Source organism: Hypanus sabinus, chromosome 11 (genome assembly GCF_030144855.1).
Source record: "Hypanus sabinus isolate sHypSab1 chromosome 11, sHypSab1.hap1, whole genome shotgun sequence".
Classification (NCBI taxonomy): Eukaryota; Metazoa; Chordata; class Chondrichthyes; order Myliobatiformes; family Dasyatidae; genus Hypanus; species Hypanus sabinus.
In genome coordinates, this window is record NC_082716.1 from 88,492,095 (window position 1) to 88,515,202 (window position 23,108).

At 39.8% G+C, this 23,108-nt stretch overlaps 1 protein-coding gene across 2 annotated transcripts in view; it reads left to right on the forward strand.

The window, feature by feature from the left end:
• Positions 1 to 23,108, forward strand: part of atf6 (activating transcription factor 6) — a 342,394-nt gene that overhangs the window by 89,437 nt on the left and 229,849 nt on the right. For both annotated transcript variants that reach the window (XM_059984870.1, XM_059984869.1), the window contains exons 8-9: positions 13,503 to 13,688; positions 16,875 to 16,966. In XM_059984870.1, the coding sequence (XP_059840853.1) occupies positions 13,503 to 13,688; positions 16,875 to 16,966 (278 nt within the window). The remainder of the gene's footprint in view (positions 1 to 13,502; positions 13,689 to 16,874; positions 16,967 to 23,108) is intronic.

Sequence of the window (23,108 nt, forward strand, 5' to 3'; positions counted from 1 at the left end):
TATTGTGCTGTAGGTTTTCTATGTTTCTAATTGCATTTTCAGGAGCATTTTTGATAGCAAAATGTAGCGCCAATGTTGCAACAGCCACAATATATTATATTTGTGGTGAATATACACTTAAATCTCAAAGATGGAGCATGCAACTTTATTAAGAAAGCATATGAGCTGTAATTTGTGCGCAAAATTGGTGACCAAGACAAATGTGCTGTCGATCTTAGAGATTGGCTCAGAAGTACCCAGAAGTCAATGCTGTTTGCTGTCTTGATTATATGATGAAAGCAGTAAGATCATGTGACAGACTGCAACTTCTGTCTGACCAGTGGATCTGGTTTCTCTGCTAAAAACAGGAATTCATTTGAATACCCCAATCTCCCTTCAGCCATGAGATCTGTGCTGCATGAAGATAGTATTCCAGTATCAAAGCCACCAGAATCCAGAGAAGGCAGATGAAGATGCCATGATGCATGAGCCAGGACTGGAAACCGACTCTGATACAGATACTGATTTTGAACCCTTTAAGTCACGTAGGCCTCATCTGATAACTCAATTTGAGTTGCAGCCTGGTCAGAGACTTAGGTTTGTCTAAGACAAAAGCAGAATTATTCAATTCAAAAACTGCTGTCACCAGGCACAAAAAATTCCGTGAAGAATTTGATATTTGAGACACATTTCCCAGAATAACTGATGCTGCGATTAAGGAAGACATTTTCGTTGGTCTGGAAGTCAAACAAGTCATCAATGACAGGCAATTTGAAGAACTTCTCGTGGGACCAGAGAAAACCACATGATGGGCATTCAAGGATGTTGTTGAAATTTTTCTTGGCAACTATCAGCACCCAGATTCGTGCAGCTGGTTGACAACATACTTCAAGCATACAAAACCATGAAATGCAACTTGTCACTAAAGATTCATTTTCTGCATTCCCACTTAGATTTCTTACCTGCCAATCTTGGAGCTGTCAGTGTTGAGCATGGTGAAAGGTTTCACCAGGACATTGTGGTCATGGAGGAACGATATTAGGGCAACTGCAATCCATCAATGCTGGCTGATTATTATTGCACTCTTAAATGAGAAGTCTCAGACACTGAGTAGAAATGAAAATCATTAACAAAACAGTTTCAGCTTAGTCAAACTGTTTTAAAGCATCAACACCGTTATGCAATTAAACACATGATATTCAACAAAATTTAATTTCCTGTTTCTTCAAATTCCTGTGTAATACAAGTAGTCTGAAATTATGTTTGTTTTCAGCATCTGGTGGTCTGTCATAACCACAAAGAAATTCTGAAGAAGCAACACTTTTGAAAAAAATTGCTGTCTGGTGTAATGCTCCAATAAACATCACTTAATCATTTTTGAGATGGGCACAACCAGGATTTGTTTCTTTCCCTGAGCCACTAAAGAAGGATAAGAATCATGAAAGAAGGTTGGAACAGAATTGGTACAAAAAACTTAACTTGTTGAATATTTTTTATTGCCAGTTGTATTTGACAATTGTATAACTGATGAAGTTTATCACTGGGGAGTTATTACTGGCAAAAGGCAAGGCTGTTGAATCTGACTTTGCACAAACTTTATAAACAAGAAGGGGCAGCAATCAGATTGCATTGGACACATGGCTAGGAACTGGGCCGTTTAACTCCACCTTTCTTTGCTGGTGTTTGTTTCCTGCTCAGACTGCCTCTTGTCTATTTTGATATAAATCAGACATGCAACTACAAATTATTAACTAAGATCACCTTGTCATTTTGTCATTATTTTCCTGGACAAAATTAGTTTAAACTCTTAAGTTATTTCTTAAAATTGCTCTAATTGATAAATAGGCTTGGAACATGTGGGTGGGGTGCCATAACATTGGACAGTAGTCAGGTGTAGAGGAGAGCACATGGTGTGAATGCAAGAACAGACAGTTATCATGTATGTGTAATAGTTCTGCCTCAATAATTTGGAATATGAGACCAACGTGAACTGAATGCTAAAGATAGCGTAATAGCTTACTGAACTATTTACCCTGCAGTGGAAATGTTTCTTTCCATAGTACTGTCATTCACTCCACCTGCACCTTCTATTTTACTGAGCCTCAGGTTGTATTTAAAAATAATTGGAGAGGTATGTGTGTGAGCATGTTTTCCTTAACTGGATTGGTCTGCAGAAGTGGTTTATCAAGTGTACATCAATTCAGTGCACAGCACCTGGAAGAGTTTACTGGTAATCATGAACATGAATGTCTGCTGCTGTAGGGCTAATTTGCTTCTGACATTTGGACGTTTAGTATTTTCACGCTATGTTGACCAGAGATCACATGGTAATTCCTGACTGAGAATCACTAGAGGGCAGGTGCATAATAATGGAAAAAGCACAACTGTGCTTTTTTATTGCAAGTTTGCAACATAAAATAAGGACTGGAAATTTGTGTCTAAGCTTTAATATTCGGTCATCTACTGTTTACCAACTAAAGTAAGGAGGCATGGGATCCAAGGGGACATTGCTTTGTGGATCCAGAACTGGCTTGCCCACAGAAGGCAAAGAGTGGTTGTAGATGGGTCAAATTCTGCATGGAGGTCAGTCAGCAGTGGAGTGCCTCAGGGATCTGTTCTGGGACCCTTACTCTTCATGATTTTTATTAATGACCTGGATGAGGAAGTGGAGGGATGGGTTAGTAAGTTTGCTCTTGACACAAAGGTTGGAGGTATTGTGGATAGTGTGGAGGGCTGTCAGAGGTTACAGAGGGACATTGACAGGATGCAAAACTGTGTTGAGAAGTGGCAGATGGAGTTCAACCCAGATAAGGGTGAAGTGGTTCATTTTGGTAGATCAAATATGATGGCAGAATATAGTATTAATGGTAATACTGCTGGCAGTGTGGACGATTAGAGGGATCTTGGTGTCCGAGCCCACAGGACGCTCAAAGCACCTGCGCAGGTTGTCTCTGTGGTTAAGAAGGCGTACGGTGTATTGGCCTTCATCAATTGTGAATTGAACTTAGGAGCCGAGAGGTAATGTTGCAGCTATATAGAACCCTGGTCAGACCCCACTTGGAGTACTGTGCTCAGTTCTGGTCGCCTCACTACAGGAAGGATGCAGAAACCATAGAAGGGGTGCAAAAAAGATTTACAAGGATGTTGCCTGGATTGGGGAGCATGTCTTTTGAGAATAGGTTGAGTGAACTTGGCCATTTCTCCTTGGAGTGACGGCAGATGAGAGGTGACCTGATAGAGGTGTGTAAGATGATGAGAGGCATTGATCGTGTGGATAGTCAGAGGCTTTTTACCAGGGCTGAAATGGCTGCCACAAGAGGGCATAGTTTTAAGATGCTTGTAAGTAGGTACAGAAGAGATGTCAGGGGTAAATTTTTTACTCAGAGAGTGGTGAGTGTGTGGAATGAGTGTGTGGCAGTGGTGGTGGAGGTGGAAACGATATGGTCTTTTAAGAGACTTTTGGATAGGTACATGGAGCTTAGAAAAATAGAGGGCTATAGGTAAGCCTAGTAATTTCCAAGGTAGGGACATGTTCAGCACAACTTTGTGGGCCGAAGGGCCTGTATTGTGCTGTAGGTTTTCTATGTTTTCTATATATGATCACAACACACAAAGCATCAGACTATGAATTGGGAGCACACAGGTTGTCACAAGTAATTTTCAGTCAGCCATCACAGATATTAAAGTAAGGAAAAGCTGCCCACCACTGGGCTCAAATCACAAATTTTCAAAGTCACCACTAATTAAACTAATGTACTGCTGACACTAAAACCATAAAGTGTACCAGCAACTGAGAGTTTTTGTAAACCTCTCCCTTCAACAAAAATGTGTTTACAAGGTTTTCAGGAAAGCTTGGAAGAGCCGGCAGCTTTATCAGGGAAGTGGAGTATTGGATGTATTGGATGCACACACAAATAAAGATTGCATCTGCTGCAGGATTATTGTTGCCTTAAAATATCTCTAATATATATTAATAGAATATACTCTCCCTGATGTTTCATGTAATCTATTATTTCATTTAAAAAGTCAGCATAATGGTGCATCAATTAGAAAATGGATTCCAATTCATTACGTTCATGTCCATTTTCTGTCAGTAATTAGTGGGTTAAGTCATGGCATTTCATCATTCCCTTAAAATGTTTATTCCCCTGATGACATCATAACAAGATTATAACATTAAAAAAAATCTGAGATCCAGTTATAAAATGTTGAATTTTGATGCGTAGTCATTCTTTTTGTGGTTTAAGTAAAAATTAGCAAATTTTCAAATAATAAAACTTTCCAGTCTTTCAACACTGAATGATGAGTGTCCTGTGTTGATGTGGAAGAAGATAGATGAATCTGTTGATTTCACACTCTCGTAAATATCGTGAAGCAGTTTCTGAGTCATTTTATGGGGGAAAATGTGGATAGATGAAATCTAGACAAAAACACAGAAAATGATGAAACAGTCAGCAGGCCACATATTATTTGTGGAAGCCGTCAATGTTGGTATCAGAATTGGAAAAGAGAGAGATAAAAGTTATTTCTGAATCTATTCAATTGCAATAGTTGGATAAAATTCCTCGGCAAAGTAGTGGCTCTTAAACACTACTCATCAGTTGGTAGAGCACTTAAATATGAGAGTGGTGAAGCCATACAGTCATATGATAAGATAACAAATTGGAAGAAAAGATATTGGTGTGTGGATTTAAATTTTAATTGGGACAATTAAAAATGTCAATTTAGGGCAAGAACACATTTTGAGAAGAAACAAACAGAAAGAATTATGATGAACTTTGTTAGTCCACACGTGGAAAACTGATCACAATTTTCACCTCTATGAGATTTTTGGGTACTATGCTAGCATAGTGGTTAGTGAAATGTTATTACTGCCCCAGCGACCTGGGTTCAATTCCTGTCTCTTCAGAGTTTTCCCTATGACTGTGTGGGTTTTCTACGGGTGCTCTGATTTCCTCACACATTTCCAAGATGTCTGGGTTAGTAGGCTAATCGGTCCCAGGAGTGTAATTGGATGATGTGGATTTGCTTCTGTGCTTTTTCTCTAAATATGTAAAATATTGCATATTAAAGATACAGAGAATCAGATTTACAAGGATAACATCAGAATTAAGACAACACTTTATAAGAAGCACAGGGATACTAGCCTTTTTCTCTAAAAAGTAGTGGTCTGTAAATAACCATGTAAAGTTTTGTGAGGATAGACTGTTTTTTCTGTTTATATCAGAATTCAAAATGATGATGACAGATAGAAAATAATCAGCAATGAATCCAACAGTGATTTAGAACAATGATTGTCAACCACATAATGCTCAGAATGTAGGCCTTATTTAAAAATTGTGGCAGTGTTAAAAGGGAGTTCTGTTGATTGCATCAGAAGAGAATAGAATAATAAGCCTTTGCAAAACACTTCTGGTGAAGACTCTGTTTATGTAATTCAGTATCCCAATTTTTTAACAGTGGGTCTTGAACCACATGAAGCTCAACTTTTCCCAAGATCCACAGGATTTCTCAAGGTTCAAGGAAAAGATGTATTCATAGAGAAACGTTTGTTGTAAATGTCATAGAATGACAGTGTAGAAAGTTTGCATGACTCACAGTAGATGTAAGGTATCCTTTACAATGGATCAATCAGACAAATAACTGTGGCTGAATATTTCAGCTTGAGTTGTCAGCAGCAAATAGCTTTTCTCCCCTTTTGGTTTTCTATTTAACATTATCATTAAGGATCTGCTTCAAAGGACTTATAGTTAGCTCCCAGTATTTTAGCCTTCTTGTGTAAATCTACAGTGGCATGCAAAAGTTTGGGTATCCATGGTCAAAATTTCTGTTACTGTGCACAGTTAAGTGAGTGGAAGTTGAACTGATCTCCAGAAGTCATAAAGTTAAAGATAAAACATTCTTTTCAACATTTTAAGCAAGATTAGTGTATTGTTATTGTTTTGTACAACTTTAGAGTGAAAAAAGGAAAGGAGCACCATGCAAAAGTTTGGGCACCCCAAGAGATTTGAGCTCTCAGACTTTAATTGGCTTGTTAGGACTATGGCTTGTTCACAGTCATCATTAGGAAAGGCCAGGTGATGCAAATTTCAAAGCTTTATAAATACCTTGACTCCTCAAACCTTGTCCCAACAATCAGCAGCCATGGGCTCCTGTAAGCAGTTGCCTAGCACTCTGAAAATTAAAATAAATGATGTCCACAAAGCAGGAGAAGGCTATAAGATGATAGCAACACGTTCTCAGGTAGCCGTTTCCTCAGTTTGTAATGTAATTAAGAAATGGCAGTTAACAGGAACGGTGGAAGTCAAGTTGAGGTCTGGAAGACCAAGAAAACTTTCCAAGAGAACTGCTTGTAGGATTGCTAGAAAGACAAATCAAAACCCCCGTTTGACTGCAAGAGATCTTCAGGAAGATTTAGCAGACTCTGGAGTGGTGGTACACTGTTCTATACTGCAGCGACACCTGCACAAGTATGACCTTCATGGAAGAGTCATCAGAAGAAAACCTTTCCTGCATCCTCACCAGAAAATTCAGTGTCAGAAGTTTGCAAAGGAACGTCTAAACAAGCCTGATGCATTTTGGGAACAAGTTCTGTGGACTGATGAAGTTAAAATAGAACTTTTTGGCTGTATTGAGGAAAGGTATGTTTGGAGAAAAAAGGTACAGAATTTCATGACAAGAACACCTCACCACCTATTAGGCACGGGGGTGGATCGATCATGCTTTGGGCTTGTGTTGCAGCCAGTGGCACGGGGAGCATTTCACTGGTAGAGGGAAGAATGAATTCAATTAAATACCAGCAAATTTTGGAAGCAAACATCAGACCATCTGTAAAAAAGCTGAAGATGAAAAGAGGATAGCTTTTACAACAGGATAATGATCCTAACCACACCTCAGAATCACACCTTGCAATGGACTTCCTCAAGAGGCGCAAGCTGAAGGTTTTGTGATGGCCCTCACAGTCCCTTGACCTAAACATCATCGAAAATCTATGGATACACCTCAAAAGGTCTGCATCTGCATGCAAGACAGCCCAAGAATCTCACAGAACTAGAAGCCTTTTGCAAGGAAGAATGGGTGAAAATCCCACAAAGAAGAACTGAAAGACTCTTAGCTGGCTACAGAAAGCATTTACAAGCTGTGATACTTGCCAAAGGGGGTGTTACTAAGTACTGACTATGCAGGGTGCCTAAAATTTTGCTTCAGGCCCTTTTTCTTTTTTGTCATTTTGAAACTGTAAAAGATGGAAATAAGAAAAAGCGTTCTTGCTTAAAATATTAAAGAAATGTGTTATCTTTAACTTTATGCCTTTTGGAATCAGGTTATCTTTTACTCGCTTAGCTATTCACAGTAAACAGAAATTTTGACCAAGGGTGCTCAAACTTTTGTATATCCATGTCAAGAGTTTGACAACTGCTCTCTGTCTGTTAGTATCCTTGTTGCTTTAGCTGATCAGGTAAACAGCTAATTTGACCAACATCTCCTTTATTGGGTTAATATCATTGCTGGCTTTACTCAAGTTCTCTTGATATATCTGTTTAGGTTATTATTTCTGCTAGCCCCATTCTGGTGGCACATGCTTAATTAATTTACAATTATTAACTTCAGGTTATCCGTTCCCCATGCGTGTCAATTTCTCTTTCTCAGAGGAAAGGTACTCTACCCCTAGCCAGTTTAAGAGGGTTGTCAAGGAATCTTCAAAAAGATTTTGTTTTAGAATCTGTCTCAATACCTTGTGTTGATTGTCACTATTACAAAATATAGGCAATACTTTTATGCAACAAATATAACCTTTTTAACAAAATTTCTCCAGACAGCTACTCCAGAACCAAACTTCTAACATGGTGTTGATGTGTCTAACGTCTGCAGCTGAGTACTGGTCAGTGTTATAATGTCAATGTAGGAGCCATGTGTTCTGTGTGGCGTGTTTATTAGTACGGTAACTAGTCACACTAGTGGAGGTGTGGTAGAAGCGAAGTGAATAAGGTACATATTCATGCTTATTTTGTGGCACTTTTCTAACAGAGGTCATATCTTTGACTGCTGAGATAACACTCAATAATGCTTAATTGTATGTTTGCTAATTGCTAATAAAGGATCAGAATAAGGAATTCGAGTCTTTGGCGTAATCGTTGGAGCAGTGGTTGTATCATGCAAGTGTAACAATTCCTTCTGGGGCTGCAGGCTGGTGGCAGTAGTTTTGTTATGATTTTGGATCAATTTTTGCTGCTTTAGTCTCCATTACTTTATTTAATTTGCACATATTCAGAGGCCACAAACAGCATTGTGATCCTCTTACTATCTTTCCTTTCGGTTAGTCCTGATGAAGGGTCTTGGCCTGAAACGTCGACAGCGCTTCTCCCTATAGATGCTGCCTGGCCTGCTGTGTTCCACCAGCATTTTGTGTGTGTTGTTGTTTGAATTTCCAGCATCTGCAGATTTCCTCGTATTGTGATAAGGACTTGGTAATTGCTTGCTTGTCCCTTGAAGGATGAATGTTGACTAGAACTATTAAAATAACTCCCCTGTCCTTCTTTGAAATGAGCCTTTTTTTTCAAACATGTATCTGAAAGAGCAGACAGGCCGAGATGTAAAATTCTTTTCTGAAACATAGCATGCTTGACACTGCTCTGGAGTGTGTCAGCTAGATATTTTTTGCGTTAGTGTTTCTGGGATGGCCTTTAACTTTATGGGTTCAATGAGATTTAATGTTATACAGTATATTTGGGAGTTCAAACGTTATGAAGTAATTGGTGCATATCTTTAATTTCTGCCAAGTTTTCTGCCCTCACTATTAATGGTTTTGTTGTAGCACTACTCTTCCATAATCATGGTTTTCAGAATCTCAGTGATTTGGGAAGAGGAAATTTCCCAAGTGTAATCACCTCAATTCTGTTGGTGTTGCTGGGCTTGTTTTGTAGTGCAGTGTCATCATGAACTTTTAAGGTTTCTCTAGTTCCATGCTACTGTTTGGTAATGAAGCTTGCAATGTGACAGTAACTCATTTAACTGTAACCAAAGTGGTTTGTGTCAGAGAAGAGAATGTTGGGCACATAGAAAGAATGGGAGCTATATGAAAGCAGTCCAACAAATAGACTTTTAAGGTAACCTGGAGAGCAAGGTGACCAAGAAGTCTGTTTTCGGAAGGGAGTTTCTGAAGACATCTGAAATATTTTTAAGTCCAGCTATAAATGGAGATGAGCAACACACAAAATGCTGGGGGAGCTCAACAGATTAGGTAGCATCTGTGGAGGAGTGAAAAAACAGTTTGTTTCAGACTGAGGCACTTCATTGGGACTGCATATAAGGAGAGAAGAAGCCAGAATATGAAGGTGGGGAATGAAGTACATTGGCAGGTGGTAGGGAGCTAGGTGATGGGGAAGGTGGGGGGGGGGGAGATGTAGGAGTGGCATGAAGTGAGAAGCTGGGAGATGATAGATGGAAAAAGTAAAAGGCTGAAGAACAAAAGGAATCTGATAGGAGAGGTGAGTGGACAATGGGGGAACGGGGAGGAGAGACAACAGAGGGACATGATGAGCAGCTGAGGAGAAGGGAAGGGGTAGGAGAGGAGTCAGAATGGGGAATGTAAAAAAGAGAGATGGGGAGAGGGGAAGTGTAACAAATCTTATGTCACTGCATGAAGAATGAAAATGTGAGGTTGGTTGTGATTGCAGAGATGGGTAGATAGGAGTGGTTAGGTTAGGAGTGAAGATGAACATTTTGAACAGAGTGCTTTAATGAATTGTGAGCCAATGTGAGATGGTAAAGATTGATCATAACCGAGCTATATTTTGAGTGAGGAAGTTTCTTGGAATAGAGTTGGTCTCTATTGCTGCTTTTTGTTTTGTGAGTCTCAATTTATTCTATGGGTTAGATTTTGTTGAGATTTGCTGTCAGTTCTGTGAAGAACTGCTAGTATTTAACTTGATTCATACTAATAAATTCGTGGCATTTTTGAATGCATGGGTCATGGATTTGCTGACCCAGTTCAAGCATTTTTTTGTATTCAACAGTGGGGAAAAGGGCTTTCCAAGCATCACAGAGAAACCAGCAGCTGGATTCACTATACAATTCATTTGATAAGATATCTTACAGCTATGAGCAAGAAACATAAAAAAAGGCAATTAACACATTTATAATAATTTGTATTAGTCAAATACTTAAATGCTGTCAGATGATTTAACAAACTGTGATTTAATAATTTCTTTGTTTTTGTATGTTACTGTCACTACTCAGTTGAAAATATTAAATCGAACTCTGTTGGCTTTGGTGTGTTTGGCATCCAGTAAATGTTCTCAAAAGTTTTGTTGGGAATGAGGGTTTATTAGCTGCATGGGATGTTTTGGAGAAAATCGTGCAGCTTACTGCTGAGTGTGGGTGGTGGGCTCCTCTTGACAAAACGCAGACCTGTGTTTCTTTGAACTACTAACTGAACAGATGTGCTTGAAAGATTTACATGTGCAGGTGTTAGGCTTAAACAGGATTTTTGCTCTAGTAATTTAATTTCTTTGTTTATTTTTGCATGTTCCATCAGAAAATTTCTGTGTTCAATTAACTGATTTTTCTGAAGGCTGAAGATAAAAAGTAAGCTTTGGAAATCAATTGGGTTATCAGAGCTAGCTTTGGCACCTCCTTGCTCCTGTGTTCTTAAACTGTGTACGTACCATTATATTAACATCCAGAATTACAATTTTTATTCACCCATTTACCATGACAATACCATCAAAATTATCAGTTCATGTGGTGATCGCCAATATTGAATGGTATAAAAATAACATCAAGCCGTACCTTTAAAATTTCTTTGAAGTGAAGCCTCTTGTGTCATTATAAACTTGTTATTCAAGATTATTTAATGTCCTTTCCGGTACTCAAGTGTTAAGGAAAATGAAATAATTGGTACTTCAGATCCAATGCAGCACAAAAAAGCAATAAGGTACAGAATAAAGAAACATAAGTTTTTTAAAAAATCTGGTGGTCCTGGAAAAGATGCTACATAGCCTCTTTCCTGATAGGAGTGGGACAAACAGTCTCATGAGTAGGTTGGGTGGGATCCTTCCTGATATTGCTGGTCTTTTTCCAGCACTATAATATCCTTGATGGCAGTATGGTGATCCTGCCCATTATAGAGCCCTCCTGTCCACAGTTGTGCAGTTTCTGTACCATACTGTAATGCAGCATGTTAGGGTGCTTCCTACTGCACATCTGTAGAATGACATGAATATAGATGTACATAGTCCACCTCCCTTCAGCTCTCTCAGAAAGTAGAGGCATTGGTGAGCTTTCTTGATTGTGTAGGATATGTTTTGGGACCATGAGAAATTGTGCAAGATGTAGAGTTAGGAGTTTGAAACTGTACACAGTATCCACTGCTGTGCCGTTGATGTAAAGAGGGGTGTGAGTGGTGTGAACTCTCCTGAACTTGATAACCATGTCCTTGATCTTGTTGACATTGATGTTGTCAGCCCAGCTGCCTTATGGGCATTTACTCTCTGCAAATGAAATGCAAGCACTGCCAATCAGTGCCAGCCAGTGAGTTGAGAATATAGATAAACTTCTGACAAAGAAAAAGCATACAGTCGGCCCTCCTTATCCATAGGAGATTGGTTCCAGGACCCTCCATGATTACCAAAAAATGCAGATGCTCTAGTCGGTGGACTTTAGGATCTGGCGGAGCTCCAGACCTTATTTAACCTGTCTCAGTGCGGTGGACTTTAGGACCCAGCAGAGCTTGGGACCCGCTGCCCACAGTGTTTCTGTTCCGGAAAACGATCACGATTGAAAATAAAAGGGAAATAATAAAGCAATCGGAAAGAGTTGAAATGCCATCGGGCATTGGAAAAGCGTTAGGTTACAGTCAGTCAACGATCGGAACAATTTTAAAGGCTAAAGTAAGAATAATGGAGCATGTGAAAGGTCCTGCCTCGATGAAAGCTACAATTAGTACTAAGCAACGCAGTGGTTTAATTATTGAAATACATACGTTTCTTAAGTGTTTTATATGCATAGAAAGGTAAAATATATATTATATACTAAGACAAACGTTTGATTAACTGACGCTAAATAATACTGGATGTACCTGGGTTTTTTTCGATTCCCAATCCACGGTAACCTATGCACATCCTCCTGTATACTTTAAATCATCTCTAGATTACTTGTAATACCTAATACAATGTAAATGCTATGTAAATAGTTGTTATACTAAATTGTTTAGGGAATAATGACTAGAAAAAAAAAGCCTGTACATGCTCAAACAACAGGTGCTGGAGAGAGAACTTACAGGTTTTCCCGATCTGTGGTTGGTTGAATCCGCACATGCGGAACCCGCAGATAAGGAGAGCGACGGTATATAATTCTACACTGAGTCAAAAATGTGTAAGTCCTGAGGTTTATAGGCATGTTACATCATGTGAGCTATCTGCAGCTGATCTCCAAGTCTGCTGGTGTTATGTAAATGTAGATCTACTCAGCTGGTAAGGCCTCATCTGAAACATTGTGCATTCTTTAGGTAAGCGGGCATAATTCGTTTACAAGAACTGTTTGATTTGCAAATCAAACTGTACTGTGTTTCATTCAAATTAAATCTTTGAATGCATTCCTTTGTGTCCCAGAAATGATAATAGGATAACAAATTTGAAATTTTGAGTGAATCTATTTCACTTATGCATTCAGAAATACATTTTCAAAACGCTGGTTGGACCAATAGATTCAGCGATTACAAAATGCTGCATGGAGTTATGTTATCCCCATTGAGAGTGCAATGAGCTATTTCAAGGATTTGTTCTGTGTAATCATTCCCAGGCTGAAACCCATGGCAAGTTCTACTGCACCAGATATGACATTTTAATGTTTCTCTGGGCTTTCAAATAATCATTTTAAAAAGCTATGCTTTTAATAGATGACCTTTTCTATGGAGCGACACTGTCTCTGCAGGTAGTTGCAATTGAAGGCAGGTATTTTATGTATCAATGGTGGAATATTTCCTTATTCAAAATTATTATGGGTGAGGCTGAAGCACCAAGTGTTGGAGTATTTTGGTTGTGATCAACAGCACCATTTTCCTCCTTTTTAATGGAGATGTGACTTAGCTTCATCAGTAATGCATTCTTTTTAAACTGACCAATCTCGACGGGAGGGCTTTTGACCAACAAATAGGACCCCCACAGGACAAGTTTGTAAAATGCTGGAATTTTTTTACCTTTTCATTACTATGGCATTGTTGGCAAAGCTAGCTTTTATTGCCCATTCAGAAAGTGATGGTGAACCACCTGTTTGAAATACTGAATGAATGAGTAAGAAGTGCTGTTGGGTAGAAAGTTTCAGGATATAGACCCACTGAGGATATGTTTTTAAGTCAGGATGGTGTGTGGCTTGAAGAACAAAGCATAGTGGTAGTGTTCCTTTGTATCTTCTTCTCTTGACCTTGTTGATGGTTAATAATAAAATTCAAATTTATATTAAATAATTGCAGACAATTCATTTAAAATTGTTTTTCAATCATACTTTCTTATGTTGCTATCAAATAGTTAAGTGCACTAAGACGACAAGAAAGAATGATTAAGAATCGTGAATCAGCATGTCTTTCCCGAAGAAAGAAGAAGGAATATTTACTGAATCTGGAGCACAGGCTGAGGTCTGCACTTGTTGAAAATGCCAAGCTTAAGAATGAAAATGGTTCTCTTCAAAAACAGCTCCAGGAGTTGATGTCCGAGGTCAGTAAGTTTCCAGAATAGGCTTGAATCTGGATGTTGAGGAAGAAAAAGTTCACTGCCTGTAGATCATACAGGTGATAATTTAGAAAAGATGAGCATTTCTCAGAAGCAGTTTTAATTTAGTTTGTTGGGAAAAATAGACATGCTTTTAGTTCTTTGGAAAATGGTCCCATTTACATGCACATATGTGGCAATTGTTCTAAACATCTGTCATAAGTGGAACTTGAGCTATTTTTGAACAGAGAATAATCATTGCCAGATTACCAGGAAGTAACCTGGTGTAGAATATAGAACAGAGAAAGTATAGAACGGTATTGGCCCTTTGGCCCATGATGTTGTGGCTTTCAGTCTAACCCTTCCCTCCTACACAGCCCGTAACTCTCTATTTTTGTTTCATCTATGTGCCTGTCTAGGAGTCTTTTTAAGTGTCCCTATTATGTCAGGTATGATTTGGGAGAGTTGGAGACTCAGTGGTTGGTGGAATTTGCTGGGAGTTGGTTAGGGGCAAAAAGGGAATTGATGCCTGATGTAGTTGGAAACTGAGAGATTAGAGAATCAGTGTTGACTTGGGGAAGCATGAATGCCGAAGTTGGTAGATAGAACTTTTTGAGACCTAGGTTGGTTGGGAGAGTGGATGTAGTTGGTTCTGTGTGGTTGCTAGGAGGGGATAGTTGAATCCAGCCGCAAAGTATTGAAAACAAAGAAAGGTTTGTACAGCGAAAGCATGACTGTTCCAAAGTGTTCAACGATAGCTGCCTTTCAGAAGAATATTATTTAAAGTTTTTGGCTCTGAAAGCTGCAATGCATGCAGAATTACTTCATTTGATGCAAATCTGTTGTGGGAATCAAATGTAACTCACATCCAGAACCTTGAGTGGAATTTCTGGAGTGACATAACATGAAGACTTTAGTGTTTTGTTTGAGAAAAGGGAAATCCTTAAAGTCCTGTCATTGGATTTTTAAGTCAGTGGATTGTCCTCCTGTAGCTGCATGCTAGTTTGCTTCTGTTATATTAATGCAGATTTTGTATTTCCACAAGCAGGGAAGAAGGGAAGGATGTGCTGCTGGTCCATAAGTATTCAGGGATAGCAATTAAGAATATTGCTGATAAGACTGCTAGTCTCAAATTTGCTCTTAGAAGCTGATGATTGCTTTCTGCAATGGTGTGGTTTGTTTGGTCATTTCCCAGCAGCTGCATCTTGTTGATGTTATAGCCCAAATTTGATTTATCTAATCCTTTTAGTGGGTGTCAGAGAAAGAACTTCTTTACCTAAGGCATGGTTGGAATCTGAAATACATTGGCTGGCTCAGTATTGGAAGTGGGTACTCTCAAAGCATTTAGGGGTGCATTGAAATTGCCAAAACCTGGAAGATCAAGGATCAAGTGCTCATATCAGGGATAATATTAGATTGTCAGCATTAACAATCCCATGGGCTGATTTCTGTGCTGTCTGTGGTTATGATGTAATGAGGATGTTTTATAAGGCTCTGGGTGAGGCCTCACTTGGAGTATTGTGAGCAAGTTTGGGCCACTTAGCTAAGAAAGGATGTGCTGGTATTGGAGAGGGTTCAAAGGACGTTCACAAAAGTGATTCTGGGATTGAAAGGCGAATCATATGAGGAGCATTTAATGGGTTTGGGTTTGTACTCACTGGAATTCAGAAGAATTGAAGGGGGATCTCATCGAAACTTGCATTGAAAACTATATCAGCAAGTTTGCTGACGATACTAAACTGGGTGGCAGTGTGACATGCGAAGAGGATGTTAGGAGAATACAGGGAGACTTGGATAGGCTGAGTGAGTGGGCAGATACTTGGCAGATGTCATTCAATGTGAATAAATGTGAAGTTATCCACTTTGGAAGAAGGAACAAGAGGGCAGAGTATTGTCTGAATGGTGTCGAGTTAGGTAAGGGAGAAATGCAAAGAGACCTAGGAGTCCTAGTTCACCAGTCAATGAAGGTGAATGAGCAAGTGCAACAGGCAGTGAAGAGGGCAAATGGAATGTTGGCCTTTGTTACAAGGGGAATTGAATACAAGAGCAAGGATGTTCTTTTGCATTTGTACAGGGCCCTGGTGAGACCACACCTGGAATATTGTGTACAGTTTTGGTCTCCAGGTTTAAGGAAGGACATTCTGGCAATTGAGGAAGTGCAGCGTAGATTCACTAGGTTGATTCCTGGGATGGCAGGGCTGTCTTACGCAGAGAGATTGGAGAGATTGGGCTTGTACACTCTGGAATTGAGGAGATTGAGAGGGGATCTGATTGAAACGTTTAAGATAATTAAAGGATTTGATAGGATTGAGGCAGGAAATATGTTCCAGATGTTGGGAGAGTCCAGTACCAGAGGGCATGGATTGAGAATAAGAGGTCAGTTATTTAAAACAGAGTTGAGGAAGAGCTTCTTCTCCCAGAGAGTTGTGGAGGTGTGGAATGCACTGCCTCGGAAGACGGTGGAGGCCAATTCTCTGGATGCTTTCACGAAGGAGCTGGATAGATATCTGATGGATAGGGGAATCAAGGGATATGGGGACAAGGCAGGGACTGGGTATTGATAGTGAATGATCAGCCATGATCTCAGAATGGCGGTGCAGACTCGAGGGGCGGAATGGTCTACTTCTGCACCTATTGTCTATTGTCTATTGTCTATAAATCTTGAAAGGCCTTGATAGATTAGATGTGGAGAGGATGTTTCCTGTGTTGGGGGACGCAGCCACAGAACAGAGGGATGTCCATTTAGAGCAGAGGTAAGAAGGAATTTCTTTAGCCAGAGAGTGATGTATCTGTGGTATTTGTTGCCACAGGTGACTGTGGAGGCTGTGTCATTGGGTATATATAAGGTAGAGGTTGATAGATTCTTGATTAGTCAGGGCATGAAGGGATATGAAGAGAAGGCAGGAGATTACGGCTGAGAAGGAAATGGATTAGCCATGATGAAATGGCAGATCAAACTCGATGGGCCAAATGTCCTGATTCTACTCCTATATCTTATGGTCTTATGATGTGAATGAATTAGTTTGGCCTTTTGAAGATAGTATGTTGAGATCAAAGGGGTTCACAAGTTTATGCATGAGAAGAAGGATAGAGTAAAAGAAGAGGATCTCACAATCTTGTAAACTTTGTGTTAATTTAGTACTTCAAGTCTCTGCTGTATATTTGGAAATATAATAATTTTTCATCTTTCAGAATCAGCAATTAAAAGTTTCTGCTCCAAGAAGAAGAGCTGCATGTGTCATGGCATTGTTGGTGTTCATAGCATTCAGTTATGGTCCCGCAAGGTAAATTTAAATATTTGAGTATTCATTTCCATATCCTGATTCAGTATCTAAATGAGAAACATACCAGTCTCTTTTATTAACTATGTTCTGGTGTGTAAAACTACATTGACAGATCAGTCACCAATAGCTCTTGCACCTAAAATTGATTAATATCCGGCATTTTAGTTTCATAACTTGTCCACTCCAGGATGTTAACTTTGTTGTTTTTAAGCTATTCTTGTGTAGCTTTGACTTTATGCTTCAGGTCATTGGTTTGCTGAGAAACAGATCTTCTCCCAAGTCGCAGTTCTCCTGCACACTGCATCAGGTTTTCCTCCAGGATTTCCCTGTTTAGGCTGCATTGATTTTACCCTTTATCTTCACAAGCCTTCTCGGGCCTGCTGCAGTGAAGCATCCACACAGCCACCACTATGCTTCACGGTAGGGACAGTGTGTTTTGATGATGTGCGGTGTTTGGCTTACACTAAACAGTGTTTAGTCTGATGGCCGAACAGCTCAATTTTGGTTTCATCAAACCATAGAACCTTCTTCCAGCTGACTTCAGAGTCTCCCACATACCTCTGCCAAACTCTAGCTGAGATTTCATTTGAGGTTTTTTTCACAGTGGCTTTCTCTTTGCCACTGTCCCGTAAATTTTCAGTGATAAAAGTGGAAATGGAATTAGTTATTATTATCATATGTACTGATGTACGATCAAAATCTTCTTGCATTACCTTACAAGCAAATCAAATCATTCATAGTGCTTTGAGGTAGTGCAATATAAAACAATAACAGAATGCAGAATAAAATGCAACAACTACAGAGAAAGTGCAGTTCAGGTCGACATAAGGTGCAAGATCGTAATAAAGTAGATTCTGAGGTCAGGAGTCCATCTTATCATATATGTACTGGTGGTGATCTCCCAACAGGAAGCTGTCCTTGTGCCTGGTGGTATGTGCTTTCCAAGGGGAGAGGTGAGAAGAGCGAATGTCTGGAGTGGATGGGGTTTTTAATTATACTGACTGATTTACTATAAATTTATTAATATTCTTCCTAAGATTTATTTTGATATGAATAGCTTAAATTCTGTTCTTATTTTTATGAATAAGAAAACAACAACAAAAATTAAATAAATTTAAGAGTTGAGAAAAGCGATTTGATTGCTGAAGTCATGCCTGGGCATAACATAACACTTTACAACAATCAGTTGCTGATGGGCTGTTGTTTTGAAATTGCACCCACAGAGGAATTCCATACAGCTGGTTAGTTTTGTAGTTTAATTCTGTTGTCTTTTATGTCTTTATCAGCTTTTCACCCCCCTTCAATCAAAATCCTTGCCCATCTGTTCATAATCTTTAAAGGGACTTGTCTGAATTTCCTGATTCTGATTCTAATATTAACTGGTAAAGAAATGTCTACCTCTTTCTGCATCTGGATTCTTGACTTCCTCATTAGGAGATCACCACCCGTACAATTGGTGATAACATATTCGTGCTACAGTTAACACAGATGCACTTCAAGGATGCATTCTTAGCCTACTGATCTACTCTCTCTACACTTGTGACTGTGGCTAGGCACAGCTCAAAGGCTATCTATAAATTTGCTGATGACACTACTGTGGTTGGCAGAATCTTCAGCAAAAGGATTGGAAATCAGAATCCCTATTACAGTCAAGAAAACTAAATTAGAAAACTCTGCCATGAACCCCGATAGACAATGTCTGGTCCATAAGAAATGGATTTAGAGAACTTTGAGAAAAGCCGTTTGTAGTTTGGAGATGCTTTCTGAAAGAGTACTCAGTATGTTTCAAATGTTGTGCTTCAACAGCATACCAAGCAAACGACTGTGAAGCTGCTACACACTGCACTGAATGCAACTATGACCAGCACATACGGTATCAGAACTTCATTCAGGGCGAGTGCCTTGTGCTACTACTGATTCCAGCACACCCACAGCAGACTGTGGTGGGAGCCAGCTGAGCATTCACCTGTTACAGCTGCTCCCTCATGCAGAGAGGTGTGCAGGAAAGGGTTCCATAGCAAATCCTACTCCAAAATTTGTCTCATCAACATCTATCTGAAAGGACAGCCTGAGCAAAATATGAAAGCAAATGTAAAATTAGATGATCAAAGCAATGTGTCAATTGCAAAATCAACATTCTTTGGCACATTTCAGTTTTCAAAGCTCTGTTTCCCCATATATTCTAACACATGTTCTGGAAGATTAGAAGTTGCCTGAAGAAGGGCGAGTAGACTTATTATGGAGTGAATAGGAGGGGACTCTGTTAGCCTTGCCAACTCTCATTGAGTAGAACCATATTCCCAACAACACGGATGAATTTGCAACTCCTGAAGCTGCCCCACTTGACTCTTCTGCTGAAATTCGCCTGTTGTTTGGCAGAGACACTGTCCATGCATATAGGGTACGTGAAGAATATCATGGTCAGCACAATGCACCTCATGGCCAATGACTAGACCTGGGGTGGGTCATAGTGGGTGAAGTCTGCCTCCATGGTGCTCATCAGCCCACTGTCAGCACATTGAAGACAAATGGCTTGAAGAACAGATGCTCAATTCATTTCAGACCCTTTGACAGTAGAATCTGTGCAAAAGGGAAGATTGTAGATGAACAAGCCAAGCACACTGATATATTTACCTCTGCTCAACCAGATTTAGCCAAGCTGGTCTTATAAGTTAGCACTTTTCATCAAAGGTGAGGTCTTCCTTTTAATCATGAACAAGGAGTTTAGCAAAGAGAAGTCAAACAGTTGGGTAGCTCTCCATGACTACTGCTACCAAACAACAGAGAGTAGGCCCTTAGTCAACTCGTGTCTCGCAGACTCACATAGAGAGAGAGAATTGAGATAGCAAAAATGATTACAAAAGCGCTGGTCACAGAACTAGATGATATCAAGATCTTTAATTGACAACAATGTTATGCCTGCTTATATATTTAATGAAACAAGGAGGTTTCATGTTTATGTACATAATAGGATCCAAGGCATCAGGCAATCAACCCAGAAGAGCCAATGGAACTGTTTTCCTATTGATCTCTTCTGGCTAACCATACCACAAGAGGGCTCCAAGCTAATCAGCTCACCCTGTCCTCATGGTTAACTGGCCTGGCATATCTTGCTGATCCCCACCAGGATCATCATCAAGGCTGGTATTTTTGAAATGAAATGGTTTGAAGCCTATGCAGTAAGCCTGTTTTCAAGACAAATCTCTATCTTTCTTTTACCAAAGATTTAGAGAAGTGATCACTTGACTGTTAGTTTCACTGGTTAAGTTTGACACCTTAAGGATGGCAGTCGAGGATTATTCTGTGCTCTAGAGGTGCACTTTTTTTGTATGAACATCATTTCCTGTATGTAATCTGTTTTTTATATCATTTCTTGCACGGGTAAATTTGGATTTCGTTTTGAAGCACATGGTGGACCGATATCTATCTTTGTCCACTCTTTATTTGCCCTTGAAACAGCAATATCTGTGAGTTGTATGTGCAGTTACTAGATATTTTGAAGGAGGTCATTAAGATATTGTTGTTTCATGAGTTTACTCTTGGTTACACGTCATAGTTATGGAGTGTTGTGTGTGTATATATTTCCTTGGTTAACACTGGTTGTGAGAATAATTGAGTATTAGTATTTTCAAGTCAAGTCAGATCACTTTTATTGTCATTTCGACGATAACTGCTGGTACAGTACATAGTAAAAATGAGACGAGGTTTTTTCAGGACCATGGTGTTTCTTCCTCCAAGCTATCAGACTCCTCAATACCCAGAGCCTGGACTGACACCTTACTGCCCTATTGTCTTGTTTATTATTTATTGTAATGCCTGCACTGTTTTGTGCACTTTATGCTGTCCTGGGTAGGTCTGTAGTCTAGTGTAGTTTTTTTTCTGTGTTTTTTTACATAGTTCAGTCTAGTTTTTGTACTGTGTCATGTAACTATGGTCCTGAAAAAAGTGTCATTTTTACTATGTACAGTACCAGCAGTTATGGTCGAAATGACAATAAAAGTGACTTGACATGACACAGTGCAAAAACTAGACTGAACTATGTAAAAAAACAACACAGAAAAAAAACTACACTAGACTATAGGCCTACCCAGGACTGCATAAAGTGCACAAAACAGTGCAGGCATTACAATAAATAATAAACAGGACAATAGGGCAGTAAGGTGTCAGTCTAGGCTCTGGCTATTGAGGAGTCTGATAGCTTGGGGGAAGAAACTGTTACATAGTCTGGTCGTGAGAGCCTGAATGCTTTGGTGCCTTTTCCCAGACGGCAGGAGGGAGAAGAGTTTGTATGAGGGGTGTGTGGGGTCCTTCATAATGCTGTTTGCTTTGTGGATGCAGCGTGTAGTGTAAGTGTCTACAATAGCGGGAAGAGAGACCCCAATGATCTTTTCAGCTGACCTCACTATCCAATGCAAGGTCTTGCGATCCGAGGTGGTGCAATTTCAGAACCAGGCAGTGATGCAGCTGCTCAGGATACTCTCAATACAACCCCTGTAGAATGTGATGAGGATGGGGGGGTGGGAGATGGACTTTCCTCAGCTTTCGCAGAAAGTAGAGATGCTGCTGGGCTTTCTTTGCTATGGAGTTGGTGTTGAGGGACCAGGTGAGGTTCTCTGTCAGGTGAACTCCAAGAAATTTGGTGCTCTTAAAGATCTCTACTGAGGAGCCGTCGATGTTCAGTGGGGAGTGGTCGCTTCATACCCTCCTGAAGTCAACAACCATCTCGTTTGTTTTGTTCACATTCAGAGACAGGTTGTTGGCTCTGCATCAGTCTGTTAGCTGCTGCACCTCCTCTCTGTAAGCTGACTCGTTCTTGCTGATGAGACCCACCACAGTCGTGTCGTCGGCGAACTTGATGATGTGGTTCGAGCTGTGTGTTGCAGCACAGTCATTCAGCTGCGCATCAATTCTGTATTGACTTTAATATGTATTTCACTTAGCTTTCTGCAGTTTCACAAGTAAGATCTCATTAACAGTCCTGAAGGAAGCTCCTGACCCTGGCGATTTTTGAGAAGGTGCTTAACTCACATAGCTTTTTATATATGTGCACTACAAGGGCAGTAGTTTGACCCTTATCAATGTTTGTTAATACATCACAGAAGGCAGCATATTGGGACATATCTACTTTCCCCATGACTGCAGTAAGCTGCAGAAAGTTGTGGTTATAGGTCAGTTCATCACAGAAACCACCCTGCCCAAGTAAAGCATCCAGCATAATCAAATACATAAGCCAAAAAGCAAGTACCACACCAGGCTCAAGGATAGCTTATTCCCCCACTGTTAAAAGGCTATAGAATGGTTCCCTTGTCTCGTCATGTAGACACTTTACTGTGTACCTGCACTGCTCTTTCTCTGTAGCTGTTACACTTTATTATGCATTTTTTTATTGCTACATGTTGTACTATCTCAATACACTGTAATGATTTGATCTGTTCAGTGTGCAAGAGAAGCTTTTAGCTGTCTCAGTGCACATGACAATAATAACCCAATTCCAATATTTACATCTTGATCCTTTCTTTTAGTATTAATGAAGTCCCCGGTTGGTTTAGTTATCGAATTTCAATAATATAATTAAGATTCCAGAATCCAACAAGTACATGCAAATACCCTCAACAATGATCCCAGAGGAATACTGCTCCCCGCTGTCTGAGAACCTTACCAACTGACTTGGATCATGCATCTGTTTTTCATTTGTTAACCATTTGGAAATGCATTTTGGTACTTGTTTTCCCCTTCCACATGTGCCAAGATCAGTAATAATAAAAATATGTGGCCTTGCAGCTCTAGTTTCAGATTTTGCGTTGAGCATGAGGCTCTCTTGAACATCCACATACTTCTAATCCGGCGAAGACCTGACGAAGATTGGGAGACTGCTTTACCAAGTACCTGTGCTCCCACCTGCCCGTAAAAGCAGGATCTCCCAAAGGCCATCCATTTTAATTCCACTTCCTATTTCCATATTACTGATGGCATGAACATTAACCTCGAACTTCTGGTATTGCCCTGCATCCTCCTTCACCATTTCCTATTCCTAGACACTAGACACTAGAATACTACAGCACAGTACAGGCCCTTCAGCCCTTGATGTTGTGCGGACCCATATATTCCTAAAAAAAAGTACTAAACCCACACTGCCCTGTAA